This window comes from Schistocerca serialis, chromosome 1, assembly GCF_023864345.2.
Source record: "Schistocerca serialis cubense isolate TAMUIC-IGC-003099 chromosome 1, iqSchSeri2.2, whole genome shotgun sequence".
NCBI classification, from domain to species: domain Eukaryota; kingdom Metazoa; phylum Arthropoda; class Insecta; order Orthoptera; family Acrididae; genus Schistocerca; species Schistocerca serialis.
The window spans coordinates 1,122,921,034-1,122,941,102 of record NC_064638.1 but is presented as its reverse complement, the minus strand read 5'-3'; the positions used below and the strand labels follow the sequence as shown (position 1 = coordinate 1,122,941,102).

General features: G+C 40.4%; 1 protein-coding gene across 3 annotated transcripts in view; it reads left to right on the top strand.

Moving 5' to 3' along the window:
• LOC126416780 (importin subunit alpha-7) overlaps positions 1 to 20,069 on the top strand; it is a 58,010-nt gene that overhangs the window by 1,573 nt on the left and 36,368 nt on the right. For all 3 annotated transcript variants that reach the window (XM_050084642.1, XM_050084658.1, XM_050084650.1), the window contains exon 3: positions 16,698 to 16,913. In XM_050084642.1, the coding sequence (XP_049940599.1) occupies positions 16,698 to 16,913 (216 nt within the window). The remainder of the gene's footprint in view (positions 1 to 16,697; positions 16,914 to 20,069) is intronic.

Below are 20,069 nucleotides of genomic sequence, written 5' to 3'. Positions count from 1 at the left end.
GGTTAGATTGGAATAAGTTTGCTTAGTACAAGGTGTAAAACTTTGCTTCCGCTGTTTTTTCCCCAACATTTGAGGCTTTAATATTAGTTACACATGTATCATTCAAAGTATTTTCCATCGCTAGCCTTTACTTTCTCCCATCTTTCAGGCAGTGTATGAATCGTGTGTCGAAAAAATTGTTCATCTTTTGAAACAATCCACGAATCTATCCAATTTGTGACTTCATGAGATTGGAAGTGTTGGTCAGCCAGGCCATGTGTCATTGATCTAAACAGGTGATAGTCAGAGGGAGCAATGTCTGGAGAATACGGTAGGTGGGGTAGGACTTCCCATTTTAACGTTTCCAAGTATGTTTTGACCCCTTTTGCAACATAGGGTCGAGCGTTGTCGTGCTACAAAATCACTTTATCGTGCCTCCCGCTGTATTGCGGCCATTTGTCTTTTAATTCTCTCCTCTAACGCATTAATTGTGTTCAATAATGAGCACCTCTGATTGTTTCACTTGATTTTAACAGCTCATAGTACATGACGCCGAGCTGGTCCCACCAAATGCGGAGCATGATCTTGGAGCTGTGAATATTTGGTTTGGCCGTTGACATGGAAGCATGGCCAGGATATCCCCATGAATTTTTGCATTTAGGGCTATCATAATGAACCCGTTTTTTGTCCACGGTCTCAATGCGATGCAGAAATCTCTTCCGTTTTTGCCTCTGAAGCAACTGTTCACAAACGCTGTTTAACGTCGCTTGGTTTCAGCTCAAACAGGACCCAAGTTCCTTCTTTCTGAATCATGCCCATAGCCTTGAGATGTTTTGAAATGGCTTGCTGTGTCTCTCCCACTAATTGTGCCATTTCTTCTTGAGTTTGACGCGAGTCTTCACTCAGCAATGTCTCCAATTCTGCATCTTCGAAAACATTCTCTCTTCCACCACTATGCCGGTTTGCAGCGGTAAAATCACTGTTCGTGAAGCATTGAAACCACTCGTGACACGTTCTTTCACTAATAGCTTCCTTACCATACATACGTGAGAGCATTCGCTGGGACTCAGCCGCTGTTTTCTTTATATTTAAACGAAATAGTAACACCTCCCTTAAATGATGAGAATTAGGCTCGTAAACTTACATTTTCAATCAAGAACAACTTTATGATGCAGACACAAATCAACTAATGTTTGAATGGGGTTATGTTGACCGAGTCCAAGCTAACTGCCTGACGTCTGCGATCTGTTTCTTATGTCCGCAACTTACCGTTGTCGCCACCTATCGGCAAACGGCGGAAGCAAAGTTGTACACCTTTTAACATGGAAAAATAACACATTATTCATTGAATCTCTTTACTCTGTTCACTGCACACATCCCCTCAGACTTGCAGGTGCCTTTAAGATGATGGGGAATCTGCTACACCGCTATTAGAAACAGTGGAAAATTCGGGATGGAATAATGACAGTATTATGACAAGGATAGATTGCTGCTCACCATATAGAGGAGACATTGAGTCAGAGACAGGCAGAACAAGATGACTGCTAGACATTTAAGTATGCAGCCAAAAGACCTTCTTTTAACACACACACACTTGTATCTGAGGCTCAGTGTGCAGACAGTGGTCATTTGTGTGTGTTTTGCGTGTCAAACATTAGAAACTTCAGGTAGGAATTGCACACACATTCCGAATCTTAGCAGTGGAGATTTGTGTGGTTATGCAAAGTGGAAGATCCTCTGAACAAGCTGTTGTCAGTAACAAAATTCAGATCACTGTTGTTTTGATTTAGGTCAGGGATGCTCAACTCATCGATTGCAATCATCCAGTCAGTTACCATGGTTTTACAAGTCAATCTTTCAAATCCTTTGTCAGAAATGTGTTTAAATAAGCTGTTTTTGTAAAATACCAGTTTGTTGACAATTGGCATTTCACACGGATTTGCAGGGAGTAACTCTGACAACACTTGTCTCACCTCTTTCATCTTCATATGCTTTTCACCACCCTTAATACTCATGCCAAGCAACCATCTTCCCTCCTTGCCTGGTGAAGTTACTGCTTGCGAACTGGAAGTTGGTGCATTGTGAGTGGAGGCTGCAGTGAGCAGGGAGAGTGCTCAGGGTTTGCTGCAAGACTTGACCTTTGGATAGCACAGTTGTTGTTGTTGTTGTTGTTGTGGTCTTCAGTCCTGAGACTGGTTTGATACAGCTCTCCATGCTACTCTATCCTGTGCAAGCTTTTTCATCTCCCAGTACCTACTGCAACGTACATCCTTCTGAATCTGCTTAGTGTATTCATCTCTTGGTCTCCCTCTACGATTTTTACCCTCCACGCTGCCCTCCAATACTAAATTGGTGATCCCTTGATGCCTCAGAACATGTCCTACCAATCGATCCCTTCTTCTGGTCAAGTTGTGCCACAAACTTCTCTTCTCCCCAATCCTATTCAATACTTCCTCATTAGTTATGTGATCTACCCATCTAATCATCAGCATTCTTCTGTAGCACCACATTTCAAAAGCTTCTATTCTCTTCTTGTCCAAACTATTTATCGTCCATGTTTCACTTCCATACATGGCTACACTCCATACGAATACTTTCAGAAATGACTTCCTGACACTTAAATCAATACTGGATGTTAACAAATTTCTCTTCTTCAGAAACGCTTTCCTTGCCATTGCCAGCCTACATTTTATATCCTCTCTACTTCGACCATCATCAGTTATTTTGCTCCTTAAATAGCAAAACTCCTTTACTACTTTAAGTGCCTCATTTCCTAATCTAATTCCCTCAGCATCACCCGACTTAATTAGACTACATTCCATTATCCTTGTTTTGCTTTTGTTGATGTTCATCTTATATCCTCCTTTCAAGACACTGTCCATTCCATTCAACTGCTCTTCCAAGTCCTTTGCTGTCTCTGACAGAATTACAATGTCATCGGCGAACCTCAAAGTTTTTATTTCTTCTCCATGAATTTTAATACCTACTCCGAATTTTTCTTTTGTTTCCTTTACTGCTTGCTCAATATACAGATTGAACAACATCGGGGAGAGGCTACAACCCTGTGTCACTCCCTTCCCAACCACTGCTTCCCTTTCATGTCCCTCGACTCTTATAACTGCCATCTGGTTTCTGTACAAATTGTAAATAGTCTTTCGCTCCCTGTATTTTACCCCTGCCACCTTTAGAATTTGAAAGAGAGTATTCCAGTCAACATTGTCAAAAGCTTTCTCTAAGTCTACAAATGCTAGAAACGTAGGTTTGCCTTTGCTTAATCTTTCTTCTAAGATAAGTCGTAAGGTCAGTATTGCCTCACGTGTTCCAGTGTTTCTACGGAATCCAAACTGATCTTCCCCGAGGTTGACTTCTACTAGTTTTTCCATTCGTCTGTAAAGAATTCGTGTTAGTATTTTGCAGCTATGACTTATTAAACTGATTGTTCGGTAATTTTCACATCTGTCAACAGCTGCTTTCTTTGGGATTGGAATTATTATATTCTTCTTGAAATCTGAGGGTATTTCGCCTGTTTCGTACATCTTGCTCACCAGATGGTAGAGTTTTGTCAGGACTGGCTCTCCCACGGCCGTCAGTAGTTCCAATGGAATATTGTCTACTCCGGGGGCCTTGTTTCGACTCAGGTCTTTTAGTGCTCTGTCAAATTCTTCACGCAGTATCGTATCTCCCATTTCATCTTCATCTACATCCTCTTCCATTTCCATAATATTGTCCTCAAGTACATCGCCCTTGTATAGACCCTCTATATACTCCTTCCACCTTTCTGCTTTCCCTTCTTTGCTTAGAACTGGGTTTCCATCTGAGCTCTTGATATTCATACAAGTCGTTCTCTTATCTCCAAAGGTCTCTCTAATTTTCCTGTAGGCGGTATCTATCTTACCCCTAGTGAGATAGGCCTCTACATCCTTACATTTGTCCTCTAGCCATCCCTGCTTAGCCATTTTGCACTTCCTGTCGATCTCATTTTTGAGACGTTTGTATTCCTTTTTGCCTGTTTCACTTACTGCATTTTTATATTTTCTCCTTTCATCAATTAAATTCAATATTTCTTCTGTTACCCAAGGATTTCTACTAGCCCTCGTCTTTTTACCTACTTGATCCTCTGCTGCCTTCACTACTTCATCCCTCAAAGCTACCCATTCTTCTTCTACTGTATTTATTTCCCCCATTCCTGTCAATTGCTCCCTTATGCTCTCCCTGAATCTCTGTACAACCTCTGGTTCTTTTAGTTTATCCAGGTCCCATCTCCTTAAATTCCCACCTTTTTGCAGTTTCTTCAGTTTTAATCTACAGGTCATAACCAATAGATTGTGGTCAGAGTCCACATCTGCCCCTGGAAATGTCTTACAATTTAAAACCTGGTTCCTAAATCTCTGTCTTACCATTATATAATCTATCTGATACCTTTTAGTATCTCCAGGGTTCTTCCATGTATACAACCTTCTTTCATGATTCTTAAACCAAGTGTTAGTTATGATTATGTTGTGCTCTGTGCAAAATTCTACCAGGCGGCTTCCTCTTTCATTTCTGTCCCCCAATCCATATTCACCTACTATGTTTCCTTCTCTCCCTTTTCCTACACTCGAATTCCAGTCACCCATGACTATTAAATTTTCGTCTCCCTTCACAATTTGAATAATTTCTTTTATTTCATCATACATTTCTTCAATTTCTTCATCATCTGCAGAGCTAGTTGGCATATAAACTTGTACTACTGTAGTAGGTGTGGGCTTCGTATCTATCTTGGCCACAATAATGCGTTCACTATGCTGTTTGTAGTAGCTTACCCGCATTCCTATTTTCCTATTCATTATTAAACCTACTCCTGCATTACCCCTATTTGATTTTGTGTTTATAACCCTGTAGTCACCTGACCAGAAGTCTTGTTCCTCCTGCCACCGAACTTCACTAATTCCCACTATATCTAACTTCAACCTATCCATTTCCCTTTTTAAATTTTCTAACCTACCTGCCCGATTAAGGGATCTGACATTCCACGCTCTGATCCGTAGAACGCCAGTTTTCTTTCTCCTGATAACGACATCCTGTTGAGTAGTCCCCGCCCGGAGATCCGAATGGGGGACTATTTTACCTCCGGAATATTTTACCCAAGAGGACGCCATCATCATGTAATCATACAGGAAAGCTGCATGCCCTCGGGAAAAATTACGGCTGTAGTTTCCCCTTGCTTTCAGCCGTTCGCAGTACCAGCACAGCAAGGCCGTTTTGGTTATTGTTACAAGGCCAGATCAGTCAATCATCCAGACTGTTGCCCTTGCAACTGCTGAAAAGGTTGCTGCCCCTCTTCAGGAACCACACGTTTGTCTGGCCTCTCAACAGATACCCCTCCGTTGTGGTTGCACCTACGGTACGGCTATCTGTATCGCTGAGGCACGCAAGCCTCCCCACCAACGGCAAGGTCCATGGTTCATGGGGGGGATAGCACAGTTACAGATATTAAATGTGAAACACTGTCCTCAAATAGTCAGAAATGTCAACAAACATCACTGGATCAAGAAGCTGCAAAGGAGAGAGAGTTTCAAAACTGATTTTCAGTTTTGAAGGCAGTTCTGTTCTAGCATTCATAGCTCAACTTTTCCAAAAGCTGGATGTTGAATATATTTAAAGTAAAATGAGTGCTAGTGAGTACTAGGACTGAACTTGAACAGAAAATCATTGGATTTCAAAATGACATTTCCACAAAGTGAAATACAATGAAGATAACTTTTGGAAATTAGTGAGTGTGAAGACCTACCCTAACATTGTGAAAGTGTCATCATATGTTTAATCATTTTTGGTTTAATAATGAACATTGTGAAATCGAAGTGCAGAAATAAACTAACTGATCCTCATCTTTCAGACTACGTAAGGTTGGTTCTGACAAATTATCTACCAGATTATAATAAACTTGGCAATGATATGCAAAGCCTAGAGTCTCACGAAACTTTTTTAACCATTTATGATGCTGTATATTGTAATTTTTTCACATGGGTAATGTCTTGAAAATTGAGTATTAAGTTTACAACTGTTGATGGAGAGAGAATTGCCTTAATGTTTTTATATAATTAAAATGATTAATTTTGGCTACAATGTTGTTTCATGCTTAAACAATTCCAAATTTTTAAATCAGTAGACCTCTAAATGGACTAAACTGCATGTAGTAGATCTTAAGCCTAAGAAGGTTGAGTACCCCTGATCTGGATGAAGTGATGCAATCAAGAACAAGCCATGTATGCTAAAGCTGCCTTGATTTTGACTATATGTTGGAACAACTAGATGTTGCGTGTATCAAATTTAAATGAACAGCTATGGATTGTGACGCTAGAACCAAGAAGCTGTATAGTGCGAAAAACAGCATCCACATTTAATGTCCCAGTAAATATGGTGAAGATTGACAGAAAGTTAGGAGAAAGAAAGAAAGAGAAATTTTTACACTGCCCAGAAGAAAATAAGGAAAAAAGATTTCAGACCAAATAAAATGATGAATATAGCAGGATGTGTCTTGGGATCAAAGTTCGTGTTCATGTTTGTGTTAGAATTGAAGGACAGAAGATGAAGAAGCAGGAACAACTCTTACTTAGCAGCCTTAAGAATCATTTATCACGCACCGAGACCACAATGAATCAGAAATTAGATTCTGTAAATTCTATGAATTATATCCAAAGTGCTGTGTGCCTGTCAGTTCTTCTGAAACAATCAGTTCGTGTCTGTGCAGTACATTGGAATGTTAAGCAGTGATAAGACAGAAGTCCAGTTCAAGAAGATTACTACAGTAAGTTACTGTAGGTTGAGGCCAGGGTAATTACAGGCATGGAAAATGTGTCGTAAGGGTAACTCCCATCTGTGCATTTCAGAAAAGTTGGTAGTGGAGGTGAAGATCCAAATGGCTTGGAGTGAAGCAGCCATTCAAATAAGGCATTTTATTTTCAGCTCATGTTGTGCCGCAGGGTGGTTTATTTTGCTAATGGCCACAGTTTGGCAGTGGCTGTTCATCCAGGTGGACAGCTGGTTTGTGGTCATACCAGTATAAAAAGCTGTGCAGTGATTGCAGCAGAGTTGATATATGACATGGCTTCTTTCATATGTCGCGTAGCTTCTGATGGGGTATGATAGTCCTGTGACAGGACTGGAATAGGAAGAACTGGGTGGATGGACAGGTTAGGTCTTGTACTTGATTCTTCCACAGGGATATGACCCTTGTGGCAAGTGGTTTGGATTGGGAGTGGCATAAGAATGGACTAGGATGTTGTAGGCGATGGAACACCACGTTAGGAGGGGTGGGAAAGATCTTCTGTAGGATTTCAGGGCATGATGATAAGGTGATCAAAGCCCGAGCCACACTCCATCAACAATAGTTCGCGCACAATACACGACTTCATGGACGTACGGATTGTTGATGCTGCATCTGAAGATCCCAGTTTCTTCCCCCCGATAATTACATTTATTCCTATTGATCCCACTTCATCCCTCATTCTCAAGTAGTTCACAGCTGCCCATGCCATACGAACTTGTGATCCTCAACCAAACCCACTCCCTTCCCCCTCTTTTCTCTTATTACAACACACACAGTTCCATACCTCATCTGTTCCTTTGCACCCACATTTCTGTATATTTTTAAGGTATTTTTATGTGGTTTCACATGGTTTCATACATTTTACGTGTTTTTACATTATTTGTATGTATTTTTACGTATCTGGGTGTGTTTTGGCGTATCTGTGCATGTTTTTGTGTGTCTTTAGGTATTTTTAAGCATCTTTTCTCTTATCCAGCTCCTCTGACAACCATCAACATCTTATTTTGCCCATTTGTACATCATTCCCATTTCCGTTACGCCAACCTTGCTGCAGTGGACCCCTGCTCCTTCTTTCTACACCAGTTCAGAAAGTATCCCTTTCCCTGGTTAAAACCCAATCCCACATCCTATTTTTTAAATTCTGCCTAAAGCTTGGAATTCCCACCCCCAATGCCTTAACCATAAAAATTCCTTTCACTGGGTCCCACCCCTCATTTCATAGTGACCTTCATCTTTTCAGATTCTGCCAGTCACTGGCCCTCACAAACCTTGTACTGCAAAAACACATCTCCATGGCATAGGTATCCCAGAACCACCTCTCCTCCCTCTGCAAGATACTGCTACTGTGCAATCTCTGCTACATACATTACATCTCTGAAATTTAATCCCTTGCTTTCCAGCATATGGAGTAGCATTCCAGGCACCACCTCCATAAGTTATCCAACCTGCTGGCATCCTGTTGCCGCCTCAGGGCACCACTATCCAACCCTTATCGTACCTACAGTGTTCCTCCATGTGCACCCCATGTAGCAGCTAAGTCCTGCCTAGCTGACTTTTAAACTTGCTACATCCCCCAAAACTCTCTACCAGTACTCTACCAAATTCAAAGCCGAAACAGTCCTTTCCACCAAAACCCAGCCTCCACGGAAGTTTGTCCTATGCAAAGGCATCACCTTTAGGCCTACATCCAAATTTAACCAAGCTGGACTTGTCAGAGACCTACTCTCCTTCTTCTGATGCCTGCAAAGTAAACACTTCTTTGCTGCAAATCCCTCCAACCAGAGCCACCCTAAATCAAACACCGGAGCCTGCCTCTCCCAGTTTATACCACCATCCAACCATGATCCTCCCTCTGTCCCTCCCTCTGTCCCTCCCTCCTAACCACCCGCTGTTCAACTTCCAGGAATTCCTCACCTCCAACTTGGCCTCACTAGTCTTTCCACAGAAGAAAGAATAACTATACACAAACTGAAAACAAATTCTGACACTGAGAGATTTATATTCAAAATTCTGACGAAGTCATCCTGTCATGCTGTAGTCATCCTGTCATGCTGACAACGGTGCCACCACTATTGTTATGAATCACAGTGACTACCTGGCAGAAGGCCTATGCCGATTATCTGATTCCTCCTGCTATGAGCTCTGCCAGAATGATCCCACCCCAGAAGTCCAACACAACCTCCAGTCCCCGCTAAAAGTCTTAGGCGTTTCCCAGAACCTCTTCCCTGAATCCGTTTCCCTCCTCACCTGTATGATACCCGGCAGATCCACCTTCTACAGGCTCTCCAAAATCCACAAACCCCAACAACCCTGGCCCCCATTGTGGCTGGTTATTGTGCCCCCACTGAAAGAATTTCGGTCCCCATTGACTAATACATCTAACCTATTGCCTGTAATCTAGCCTCCACATCAAAGATACCAAGCACTTCCTTCACAGATTCTCCACCATCCCCACCCCTTTATCTCCTGGATTCCTACCTACCACTGTTGACACCACCTCCCCATACTCCATCCCTTATGCCCATATTCTTACTACAATTGAATATTACCTTTACCAACATTCTTCAGAATCCAAACTCACTATCTCATTCCTCATACACCTAACTAACTTTATCCTAACCCACAACTACTTTTCCTTTGATGGAAAACACACAAACAAATATTCGGCACAGCCATGGGCATCCACATGGCACCCTCCAATGCCGAACTGTTTATGGACCATCTACAGGAGACTTCCCTAGACTCCCAAAATGCCATACACCCAGTCTTGTTCATGTTCATTGTGATGTCTTCATGATTTGAACTCATGGCCAAGACACCCATCTTCATTCCTTCACAACCATAACACTATTTCTCCCATCTGCTTCACATGGTCCTTGTCAACCCAGCATGCCACCTTCCCAGATGTTGACCTCTTCCTCTGATGGTTCCATCCACACCTCTGTCCACATTAAAACCATCAGTAGCATCGGTATTTTGATAGCTGCCATCCCTTTCACACCAAAAAAATCACTCCCATACAACCTGCCCACATGGGGATGGAGTACCTGCAGTGCCAAGAACTCCCTTGCCCAGTCATGGTGAGGGTCTCACCAAGGCATACACAGACAGGCACTATTCCCCAGACCTAGTCCACAGACAAACAGCAAGCAAGGTGGCACAGTTGTTAGCACACTGGGCTCGCATTCGGGATGACAACGGTTCAAACCTGCAACCGACCATCCTGGTTTAGGTTTCCTGTGATTTCCCTAAATTGCTTCAGGCAAATGTCGGGATGGTTCCTTTGAAAGGGCAGGGCTGGTTTTCCTCCCAATCCTTTCCTAATCTGAGCTTGTGCTTTGCCTCTAATGACCTAATTGTTAACAGAACATTAAACACTAATCTCCTCCTCCTCCTCCTCCTCCTCCTCCTCCAGTCCACAAACAGATCTCCTGTACCATTTCCCACACCTCAAATCCTCCCACCATCACCATGAACCAGTCACAAAGGAGCACCCCCTATTTCATCCAATACTCCCCTGGACTGAAACAACTGAATCACATCCTTCTCCATGGCTTTGATTATCTATCATCATGCCCTGAAATGAGAGACATCCTACCAGAAATCATTCCCAACTGTTCTAAAGTGGTTGTCCATTGCCTACCCAACCTCCACAACATCCTAGTCCATCACTATGCCACTCCCAGTCCCAACCACGTGCCACAAGGATCAGATCCCTGTGGAAAACCCAGGTACAAGACCTACCCAATCCGTCCACCCAGCACTTCCTATTCCAGTCTTGTCTCGGATTGGGCTACCTGTGAAAGCTGCTTTTTCTGACAAAGGCTGTGGTCAAAAGCTTACTTGTAAGAGTCTTCTAAATGTACCTGTCTGTAACTTAACGTGCCATCTTTATGGTAAGTAGCAATCTGTCTTGTCCTACATTGTTGATATTCCAACCTGGAGTTTCCATTGTTTGATATGAAAACATGAAACATTCACATACCGTAATTCAGGGTAATAGTGAAATAAACTCACCAGTTGATGTGTTCCTCATAGAACAAAGAATGCCTTCAGTTCAAGCAAACATATTTTTCCAGTTCTCGAACATTTCTTAGTACTGCTAAAGTACTTCGAACATAGTTTTGAAGATATGCTTATTAATTTCAATTTAAATATGATATTTCTGCCATAGCAGAAGTAAGTGGTGCAGTCAAATACAGCTGAAGAGCTTTGCATACATAAGGGAGACTACTTTCAAGAAAAGTATTTTCAACAAACAAAAATTTCTGAGATCTTTGACATGTTCCTTTTATAACATTCTGAGGGGTTGTTTTACTCATCGTATCAGGCAATATGTCGCAGCATAAGTCCTGGAGACAGTTACCGTAAAATTCCAACTTCAGAAAAGTTTAAATTAAAAATCATCTTGCATTATGTTATTTTAAATACATTTATTATACTTTCAAAACATAGTTAAAGCATTACTACAAAGGCAAACAATACTGACAATACAAAAAGAGCAGCTACATGCTCGCTGCTCAAAAACTAAAACCAGGCTGACTCACTCTGCCAACATGGCAGCCACCCTTTATACTTTCTTAACAACCCCACACAATCCTCGGCATTGTTTAAGATGAACATTTGATTAATTAACAATTAAAATTCATACAAAAATGAAAATACGTATATATGAATATAATAGAGGGAAACATTCCACGTGGGAAAAATAAAAAACCAAAGATGCTTTTACTTACCAAACGAGAAAGCGCTGGTATGTTGATAGACACAATAACACACACACACACACACACACACACACACACACACACACACACATTCAAGCTTTTGCAACCTCTGGTTGCTTCATCAGGAAAGAGGGAAGGAGTGGGAAAGAGGAAAAGATGTTGGTTTTAAGGGAGAGGGTAAGGAGTCGTTCCAATCCTGGGAGCGGAAAGACTTACCTTAGGGGGAAAAAAGGACAGGTATACACTGGCACACACACATCCATCTGCACATATACAGACACAGGTAGACATATATGTCTGCCTGTGTCTGTGTGTGTGTGGGCGTGTGTGTGGGTGTGGGCGGGCGAGCGAGCGATTGTATACCTGTCCTTTTTTCCCCCCTAAGGTAAGTCTTTCCGCTCCCGGGATTGGAATGACTCCTTACCCTCTCACATAAAACCCACATCCTTTCATCTTTCCCTCTCCTTCCCTCTTTCCTGATGAAGCAACCAGGGGTTGCGAAAGCTTGAATATTTGTGTGTGTGTTTGTGTTTTTTATTGTGTCTATCAACATACCAGTGCTTTCTCGTTTGGTAAAATAATATATATACGAGGGCCGTTCAGAAAGTAACCTCCGATTGATTTAAAAAAATACACCAAGTTAAATAAAAATATTTTAATATATACATCTTACAACTACATCTTTGCACTATTTTTCTACATAGTCTCCATAGCGATTGAGGCACTTATCTTATCTCTTCACAAGCTTTGAAATTCCTTCTGCATAAAAATCACCCGCTTGTGCCTGGAGCCAGCCTGTGACCGCATCTTTGAGCTCTTCGTCATCATCAAACCGCTGTGACCCGAGCCATTTCTTCAAATGCATGAAGAGATGATAATCACTTGGCGCCAGGTCTGGGCTGTAAGGTGGATGGTTGATAACGTCCCACTTGAAGGACTCAAGAAGTGCCGTTGTTCTGCGAGCAGAGTGAGGACGGGCGTTATCGTGCAAAAAAACGATACCGGAAGTCAGCATACCACGGCGTTTGTTCTGTATAGCCCGTCGTAACTTTTTTATTGTTTCACAGTACACGTCTTGATTAATGGTCATACCACGTTCCATGAATTCAACCAACAACACCCCTTTGGCATCCCAAAACACCGTTGCCATCAGTTTTCTGGCAGAAAAATCTTGCGAGGCTTTTCTTGGTTTGGTAGGCGAATTTGAATGTGCCCACATCTTTGATTGTTCTTTTGTCTCAGGGTTCACGTACTTAATCCAGGTTTTGTCACCGGTCACGATTCTGTTTAACAATGGTTCTCCTTCGTCCTCATAACGTGACAGAAAGTGTAATGCAGAGGCCATTCTTTGAGTTTTTTGGTGGTCGGTAAGAATTTTGAGCACCCATCGTGCACAGAACTTATGGTAACCCAATCTTGCTGTCACTATCTCGTACAAGAGAGTCTTAGAAATCTGTGGAAAACCAGTAGACAACTCCGACATTGAGAAACGTCGATTTTCACGAACTTTTGCATCAACTGTCTGAACGAGTTCGTCAGTCACCAATGATGGTCTACCATTCCTCTCTTCATCATGAACGTTTTCTCGTCCACTTTTAAATAAACGTACCCATTCACGGACAACTCCTTCACTCATAACTCTTGGTCCGTACACGGCACAAAGCTCACGATGAATAGCTGCTGCAGAATATCCTTTGGCTGTAAAAAACCTTATGACAGCACGCACTTCACATTTGGCGGGGTTTTCTATTGCAGCACACATTTCAAACTGCCACAAAAACTAAACTAGCGCAGGTACGACGTTCACTCGACCACGGCTTGATGCCGACTGACCTGTTGAGTGCGTGAACGCACAGATGGCGTCGCTACTCCCCCCACAACCCGCACTGTGACCAATCGGAGGTTACTTTCTGAACCGCCCTCGTATATAAAAACAAAGATGATGTAACTTGTCGATAGACACACAAACAAACACAAAATGTGTGTGTTTGTGTTCGTTTGTGTGTCTATCGACATACCAATGCTTTCGTTTGGTAAGTTGCATCATCTTTGTTTTTAGATATATTTTTCCCACGTGGAATGTTTCCCTCTATTATATTCATATCAAAATATATATATAAATGTATGTCTGCTCAGAACAGTAAGAACACTACGGTATTATTACATGTCTGTTATTTCTTTTGAGAATAAACTCTCAAATAAGAAATTACAATAATACATGTATATATTTTATTAATTACTGGAGACTCCAGTCATGGGAATTATTCCCTTCATTTACAGAGCTTCTACACTTTGAACTGAAATAAATTAAACAGTTATTTTCTCAGTTATAAGTTTTTCTAGATGAGTTACATATTTTGTTTACATTTGCGATCCTGAATTAGACTGGGAAATGTTCATTTTAAATAGGCCTCAATGGGCTGTTACGTTTCAACACCCCCAAAAGGATTTGTGAAACTGAAAGTTGGACAAAACCTTTTCTGACAGATGTATGTAACAGTCCTCATTTTATAAAAATTGGAAGAACAAGCATTTTACTTACGGTATGAGATAAATCCTGTGTATGATTAAAAATGTAAATTAATTAGGAAGTATTATACAATAATTATTACTCAACAGTACAAGTGAAGAACACATTATTTCTTAACTGTAAGGGGCAGAAGATAAGACTAACACAAAGGAAGAAGCAGCTAGGAATGGTGAGAATAAGTCTTGAGGGTAAGAGATAAGGAGATGAAGAGGAGACAGAAAGCGTACATGTTGGACACAATGAAAAGGAAGTAAATTTGAGTTACACAAATTATTTTAAATTGAAGTAGGCTAAATGAGCACATGTTACAGAGCAAGTTTTCATATGTGTAGTACTGCAGTGCTTTGGGAGGGGAGGGGGGGGGGGGGGGGGTCAGAATTGCCTTCGCAGTGAAGTAACTTTTAAAGCTGTCAGCTGTTGTGCTGGAGAGTGTACTTTGGTTAGGTACTGTGCATTACCAATCTTTGCCAGTGTGTTTTCATTGTCGTTGACAGCTTAACATGCAGAATACTGGACAGCACTTACTTATTTTGTGGTAATTAACAATGGTCATCTCATGATTAACTGCTCCTCTTATGAAGTACATAATTGAGCCGTTGAATTACACATACGTTCTCTGTTGAAGAGAAAGTATTGTTATTGCCATGCGAAATGTAGTGGTGAGTCATATCACATAGCTGGGATGTTATCAGACCTTATAGACGTACGTGTCGACAGTGTACATTGAGTGTCTCAGTTTGAGTAAAGAAGTAGCTGGAGTGGCTGATGTTGTGTTTTTTAAAGGGACATTGTCAACTATCACAGGTTGCAGTAAAAGCAGACAATTCACATAGCAGCTAATTGAATACCCATAGCGTCCACAATATTCTCCATGATATGGACTACAGAAGTCATTGTCCTACATGAAACTCTGCCTGTGGCACTTCACAGCAGGACAAGGCACAGAAATTATTGTGGTTATTTGAAAACCACCATTTAACACTCGAAGTATGGAAAATATTTGTAATAAAGTGGTCATCTGTCTTCATCTTGGGGGTAGATGACCACTTGCATGCTAGTTAACAATGTGTAGTGTGCACCACACAGATCTGCACACAGAGCAGTTGCAGAGGTGAGCATTTTGCTCCCTGTTTGAATGTGCAATGGTGTTTGTTCAGTGGACATAATAAAGCTGAAAATCAGTGCAGCTATGCATTTGTTAGATGTTGAAGTTTGCGGGAGTGCCACACATTGCAGGTGAATTATTGTCTGTCCTCGTTTTGTGTATATTGTTTCCACATTGGATTTGTCTTTAAGCCTTCCAGATTTATTTCCCTTCTGTCTTCCACATTTTGTATAAACTCTGTAAATAACCTACAGCTATTTGCATACTTTTGATCTTCATTGTATTTTAATGTCTTACTATTGCTGTATCACTTCCCACTATGGCAGTAAAAAATTTGAATTAATGATGTCCTACTTGAGAACATTACAAGCATATATTTGCTCCCACACATAAAACAGTTTCCAGAACAATCGGTATTTCCTTCTTTCATGAGAAGACATTACTGGTGCTCAGAAGGAATTGCAATCTTTGGAATCACAGTTTTGTTCTATCAAGCGGTTATGATACATGATTTTTCCATATTATAATGGAATATAAAATTTAAAAAAATGAAGGATATAGGGAGAGGGGGAGATGAAGATGAGTGTGTGTCAGAAACAAAAAAATTCACAAATGGTAAAATTGAGCAAATATGGAGTTGCAATACATTCAGGAATAATGGAGGATTGGTAGTGAATGGTAGATCTCCAAGTTAGGTGAATGTGGTATTTATACACAGACCATGAGGATCCATCACTTCTATTTTATAGATCGCATCAAGAGGAATCTTCTTGGATGTGAAACCAATGTATACACTAACAAAAGAAGAAATTCATAGAAACTTAACCTGTGTGCTCGATTAATAACAAAGTATCATGATGCTTATTATTTTAGAAAGAGGCATGTTGCAGAAGAGCTGGAGATACACAGCAATTGATTGAAAATGTGGTTTCTGCAGTGGTGGGATTGAACAATAATATGTGTTTTATGATCTGAGGATGACAAATACCAGCCGAGACCTGTCAATTCATTTTAAATTGATGTGGTTGTGCTGGAAAATAAATTATTATGCTTAATATTATTTGTGCTACACCAACTAATTGTAACGTAGTAATTTAGAGGAAAGCCACTATTTGAAACAAATTGCTGTGTATTCAGTTTACTAAATGGCCTCTGTCTGTCTTATATTAGTAGCTTAATATTCACATTGAGTACATTGTTATTTTTCAAAGAAAATAGTTATTTACATCTGTAACAACACACCACTGGTTATCATGCAGCATTCGAATGAATTTTTCTACATACCATAGAGCTAACAGGAATTTTCAGTCCTTGAATGTAGATAATCAGATAATTTGTAGGAGTGGGTGATGTCTGTTTTTAATTTTTTTTCAACAGATTAGATAGTCATTCTGTCCCAGAACTTGACAGACAGATTAATAAATGCCAGTTAAGGTCCTTGATGTAGTGTGTTGCACAGACACCCAGTTAGATCTCGACAAATTATCACAGGTAAGGTGCATTTATAGGTATAGCAGACAACCAATTGATTTAATGTCTTTGTTACAGGATGACATACATTCTCTTATGAGTGCACCTGGAATAACACAGGCAATGGTGCAGGCACTATATAGTACAAATGTTGATGACCAGCTGATGGCAACACAGAGATTTCGGAAGTTACTGTCGCGTGAGCCAAATCCCCCCATTGACGAGGTTATACAGACTGGAATAGTACCAAGATTTGTTGAATTTCTGCAGAACAACACAAACTGCACACTTCAGGTAAGCAGAAAATTGCTTGATAAGTTTCTAAGGACTTAAATGATAACATTAATAATTATATGAGGTCATGTACACTGCAGATGCAGACATTTATGTAATCATTCCTGCTAAATTTTTACAGTAGGTACTGCAAAGGATTTGAGTGCCAGGGCACATTTATATATACCATAAGTTGATGCTATACATGATTCTTCAAGTCTTATATATTAAATTATTTGTGTACAATCTTTCCTTCATTGTCTCAGCTTATTTCCCATCAAATATAAAATACATGTTGCAATACTAATAGTCTTCTGTATACATCTTTAGTGTGAAAATTGGGATAAGACATCAGAGGCTGCTGCTACATTCAGCTGTTGCTATTAAATAATTATAGTTGTGCTATGAAAGAGCTTACTTGACAGTGGAACTGATCTGCGAAGTGGGAATAGTTGCTGAAATTGCTCTGGGTTGAGTTAAATTAATAGTAAAAGATTTCAAGACATTTGATAAAATTGTAACTGAAAGTCACACAATATTAAATTTCATCACAGTCTGTCTGCATGAAGTTGGTTTTAGAAATGGGAAGACAGTTATCCAGCTGTTGTCAGACTCTTGCAATCACTGGAGGGGGAGAAATAAAATGCAATAGAATAACAAATACCTGTTGATGAGACATAACATGTAATACAGTGTTAATAAATCATTGTGATTTGTTACTTATTAAAAATGGTTCAAATGGCTCTAAGCACTAAGGGGCTGAACATCTTAGGTCATCAGTCCCCTAGACTTAGAACTACTTAAACCTAATTAACCTAAGGACATCACACACATCCGTGCCCAAGACAGGATTTGAACCTACGACCGTAGCAGCTGCGTGGTTCTGGACTGAAGCGCCTAGAGCCGCTCGGCCACCACGGCTGGCTTACTTTTTTAACACAGTGATAGTAGGTGTAACCTAAAAGTGACTGCATCTGCTGTTGTGTTTTATATGGGTTAGCTGTGAATTATCTGATGCAGATTTAATATGATTTTTCTTGATCTCTTACTTTCTTGAGCATTGATTGCCTTGAATACAGCAATGAAGAACCCCATTCCCTCCTTGCTCTCTGCTTGCTAAAAGAAAATTCAATTTGCAACTTCTTCCTTTCTTGAATAAATACACAGACACCTCTTGTGTTCCTGTATTGTCCACAAAGTGTACAATAACCTTTAGGTAACATTACACATCAGTTCAGAATGCCCAGCATGAAGCCTCTATTTGCAAGTTTGTGCAAGGGGCAATGAAATCAGAAATGACATTTCATTAACAGTTCCCTCATAACCATTGTTAGCATTATATTGTCATCAACACAGGTACTTCCTCTCACGAAGTCCTGTCTTGAAGACTTCGGCTGACATTCAGCATGGTTCTCCATATGCAAATAACATAACAAATCCACACAACGTATTTCCTCTCCTGTATAAGAATTTGTTTTATGGCTTTCATTACCTAGTATTATTCATCAGTAAGAACATGTAGGGATAAGATTCACTCTTATGGAATGGTATATAACACCACGCTACACTTACTAACATACTTTGCATAGTTTTCAATGATGAACAATTGATAGTTACACCTAATTGGCAGACACTCCTTAGTTATTCTGCAGTTTATGATTATCCAGAGAAATAGGAGCCAGTACACTTTCCTGGACAGAGAGTGTTTGTTGAAATCCAAGGTACGTCAGGAGTGCCCCAGGGTAGTGTGATGACACTTGCACTCTACACACCTAAGCCATCTGACTCATATGATGAGACTGTTTGCTGATGATGCTGTAGTTCACTGGAAAATATCATATTTGAGTGACTGTAAGAATGTACAGGATGACTTGAGTAGAATTTCTATTGGTTTGATGAATGGCAGCTTGCCCTAAACACTGAAAAATGTAAGTTAATGCAGATGAGTAGGAAAAGAATTGTGTAATGTTTGAATATATTATTAGTGGTACGTTGCTTGATGCAGTCATGTTGATTAAATATGTAAATGCAACGTTGCAAAATGAGATGAAGTGGAATGAGCTTGTAAGGTCGGTTGTAGGGAAGGTGAATGGTCAACTTTGGTTCACTGGGAGGATTGTAACAAAGTGTAGGTCATCTATGAAAGAGACCACCTACAGAACATTAGTATGATCTATTCTTGAGTGCCGCTCTAGTGTTTGGGACCCTGCCAGATCGGATTAAAGGAAGAGATTGAAGCCATTCAGAGAGATACTGCTAGATTTGTTATTGATAAGTTCTATTAACACGCAAGCATTAGTGAAATGCTCCATGAACCTGAGTGAGAATTTCTGGAGTGAAGTTTTTTTGCAAACAACAGTTGAAAAAGTTTAGAGAATAGGGCTTTGTAACAGGCTGCAGAACTTCCATCTCACTTAAGGATAAGAGAAATCAGGACTTGTATGAAAGCATATTGACTGTTGTTTTTCCCTACACCATACACCACATAGTAGCGTGCAGAGTATTTATGTAGATTTAGACAAGAGGAATGAAGAATGCCATATTAATCCTTTTCGTGTAAATAACTTCACAGACACTCTAGTGAGTTTCAGTATGTACACACATATTTAGAGTGTCAGTGTATGATATCGTGGAGCTATGTAAGTTGTGTATGAATATTGGTGTTATTTGTTTGCTTGTTTCAGAGGGGAAAAAAGTAAAATAGTTTGGTTTTGCAGTCATAGAAATGCCATCTTGCCATAGTTTTGTAGCCACTAGACACTGCTGAAACAACTCTCCCTATTGTGAAAATGTCATTCTCTCTTTGAAGTTGTTGTTGTTGTTGTTGTTGTTGTTGTGGTCTTCAGCCCTGAGACTGGTCTGATGCAGCTCTCCATGCTACTCTATCCTGTGCAAGCTTCTTCATGTCCCAGTACCTACTGCAATCTACATCCTTCTGAATCTGTTTAGTGTATTCATCTCTTGGTCTCCCTCTATGATTTTTACCCTCCACGCTGCCCTCTAATACTAAATTGGTGGTCCCTTGATGCCTCAGAATACAAAAAGGGAGATAAAGACTCTCCATCTAGTTGCAGGCCTATTTCAATAGTACCTGCATTCTCCAAGGTAATAGAATGCATCATGTACCAACAATTATCTCTCACTGTGAGAATCTAGGAATAATTAATGCTACACAAT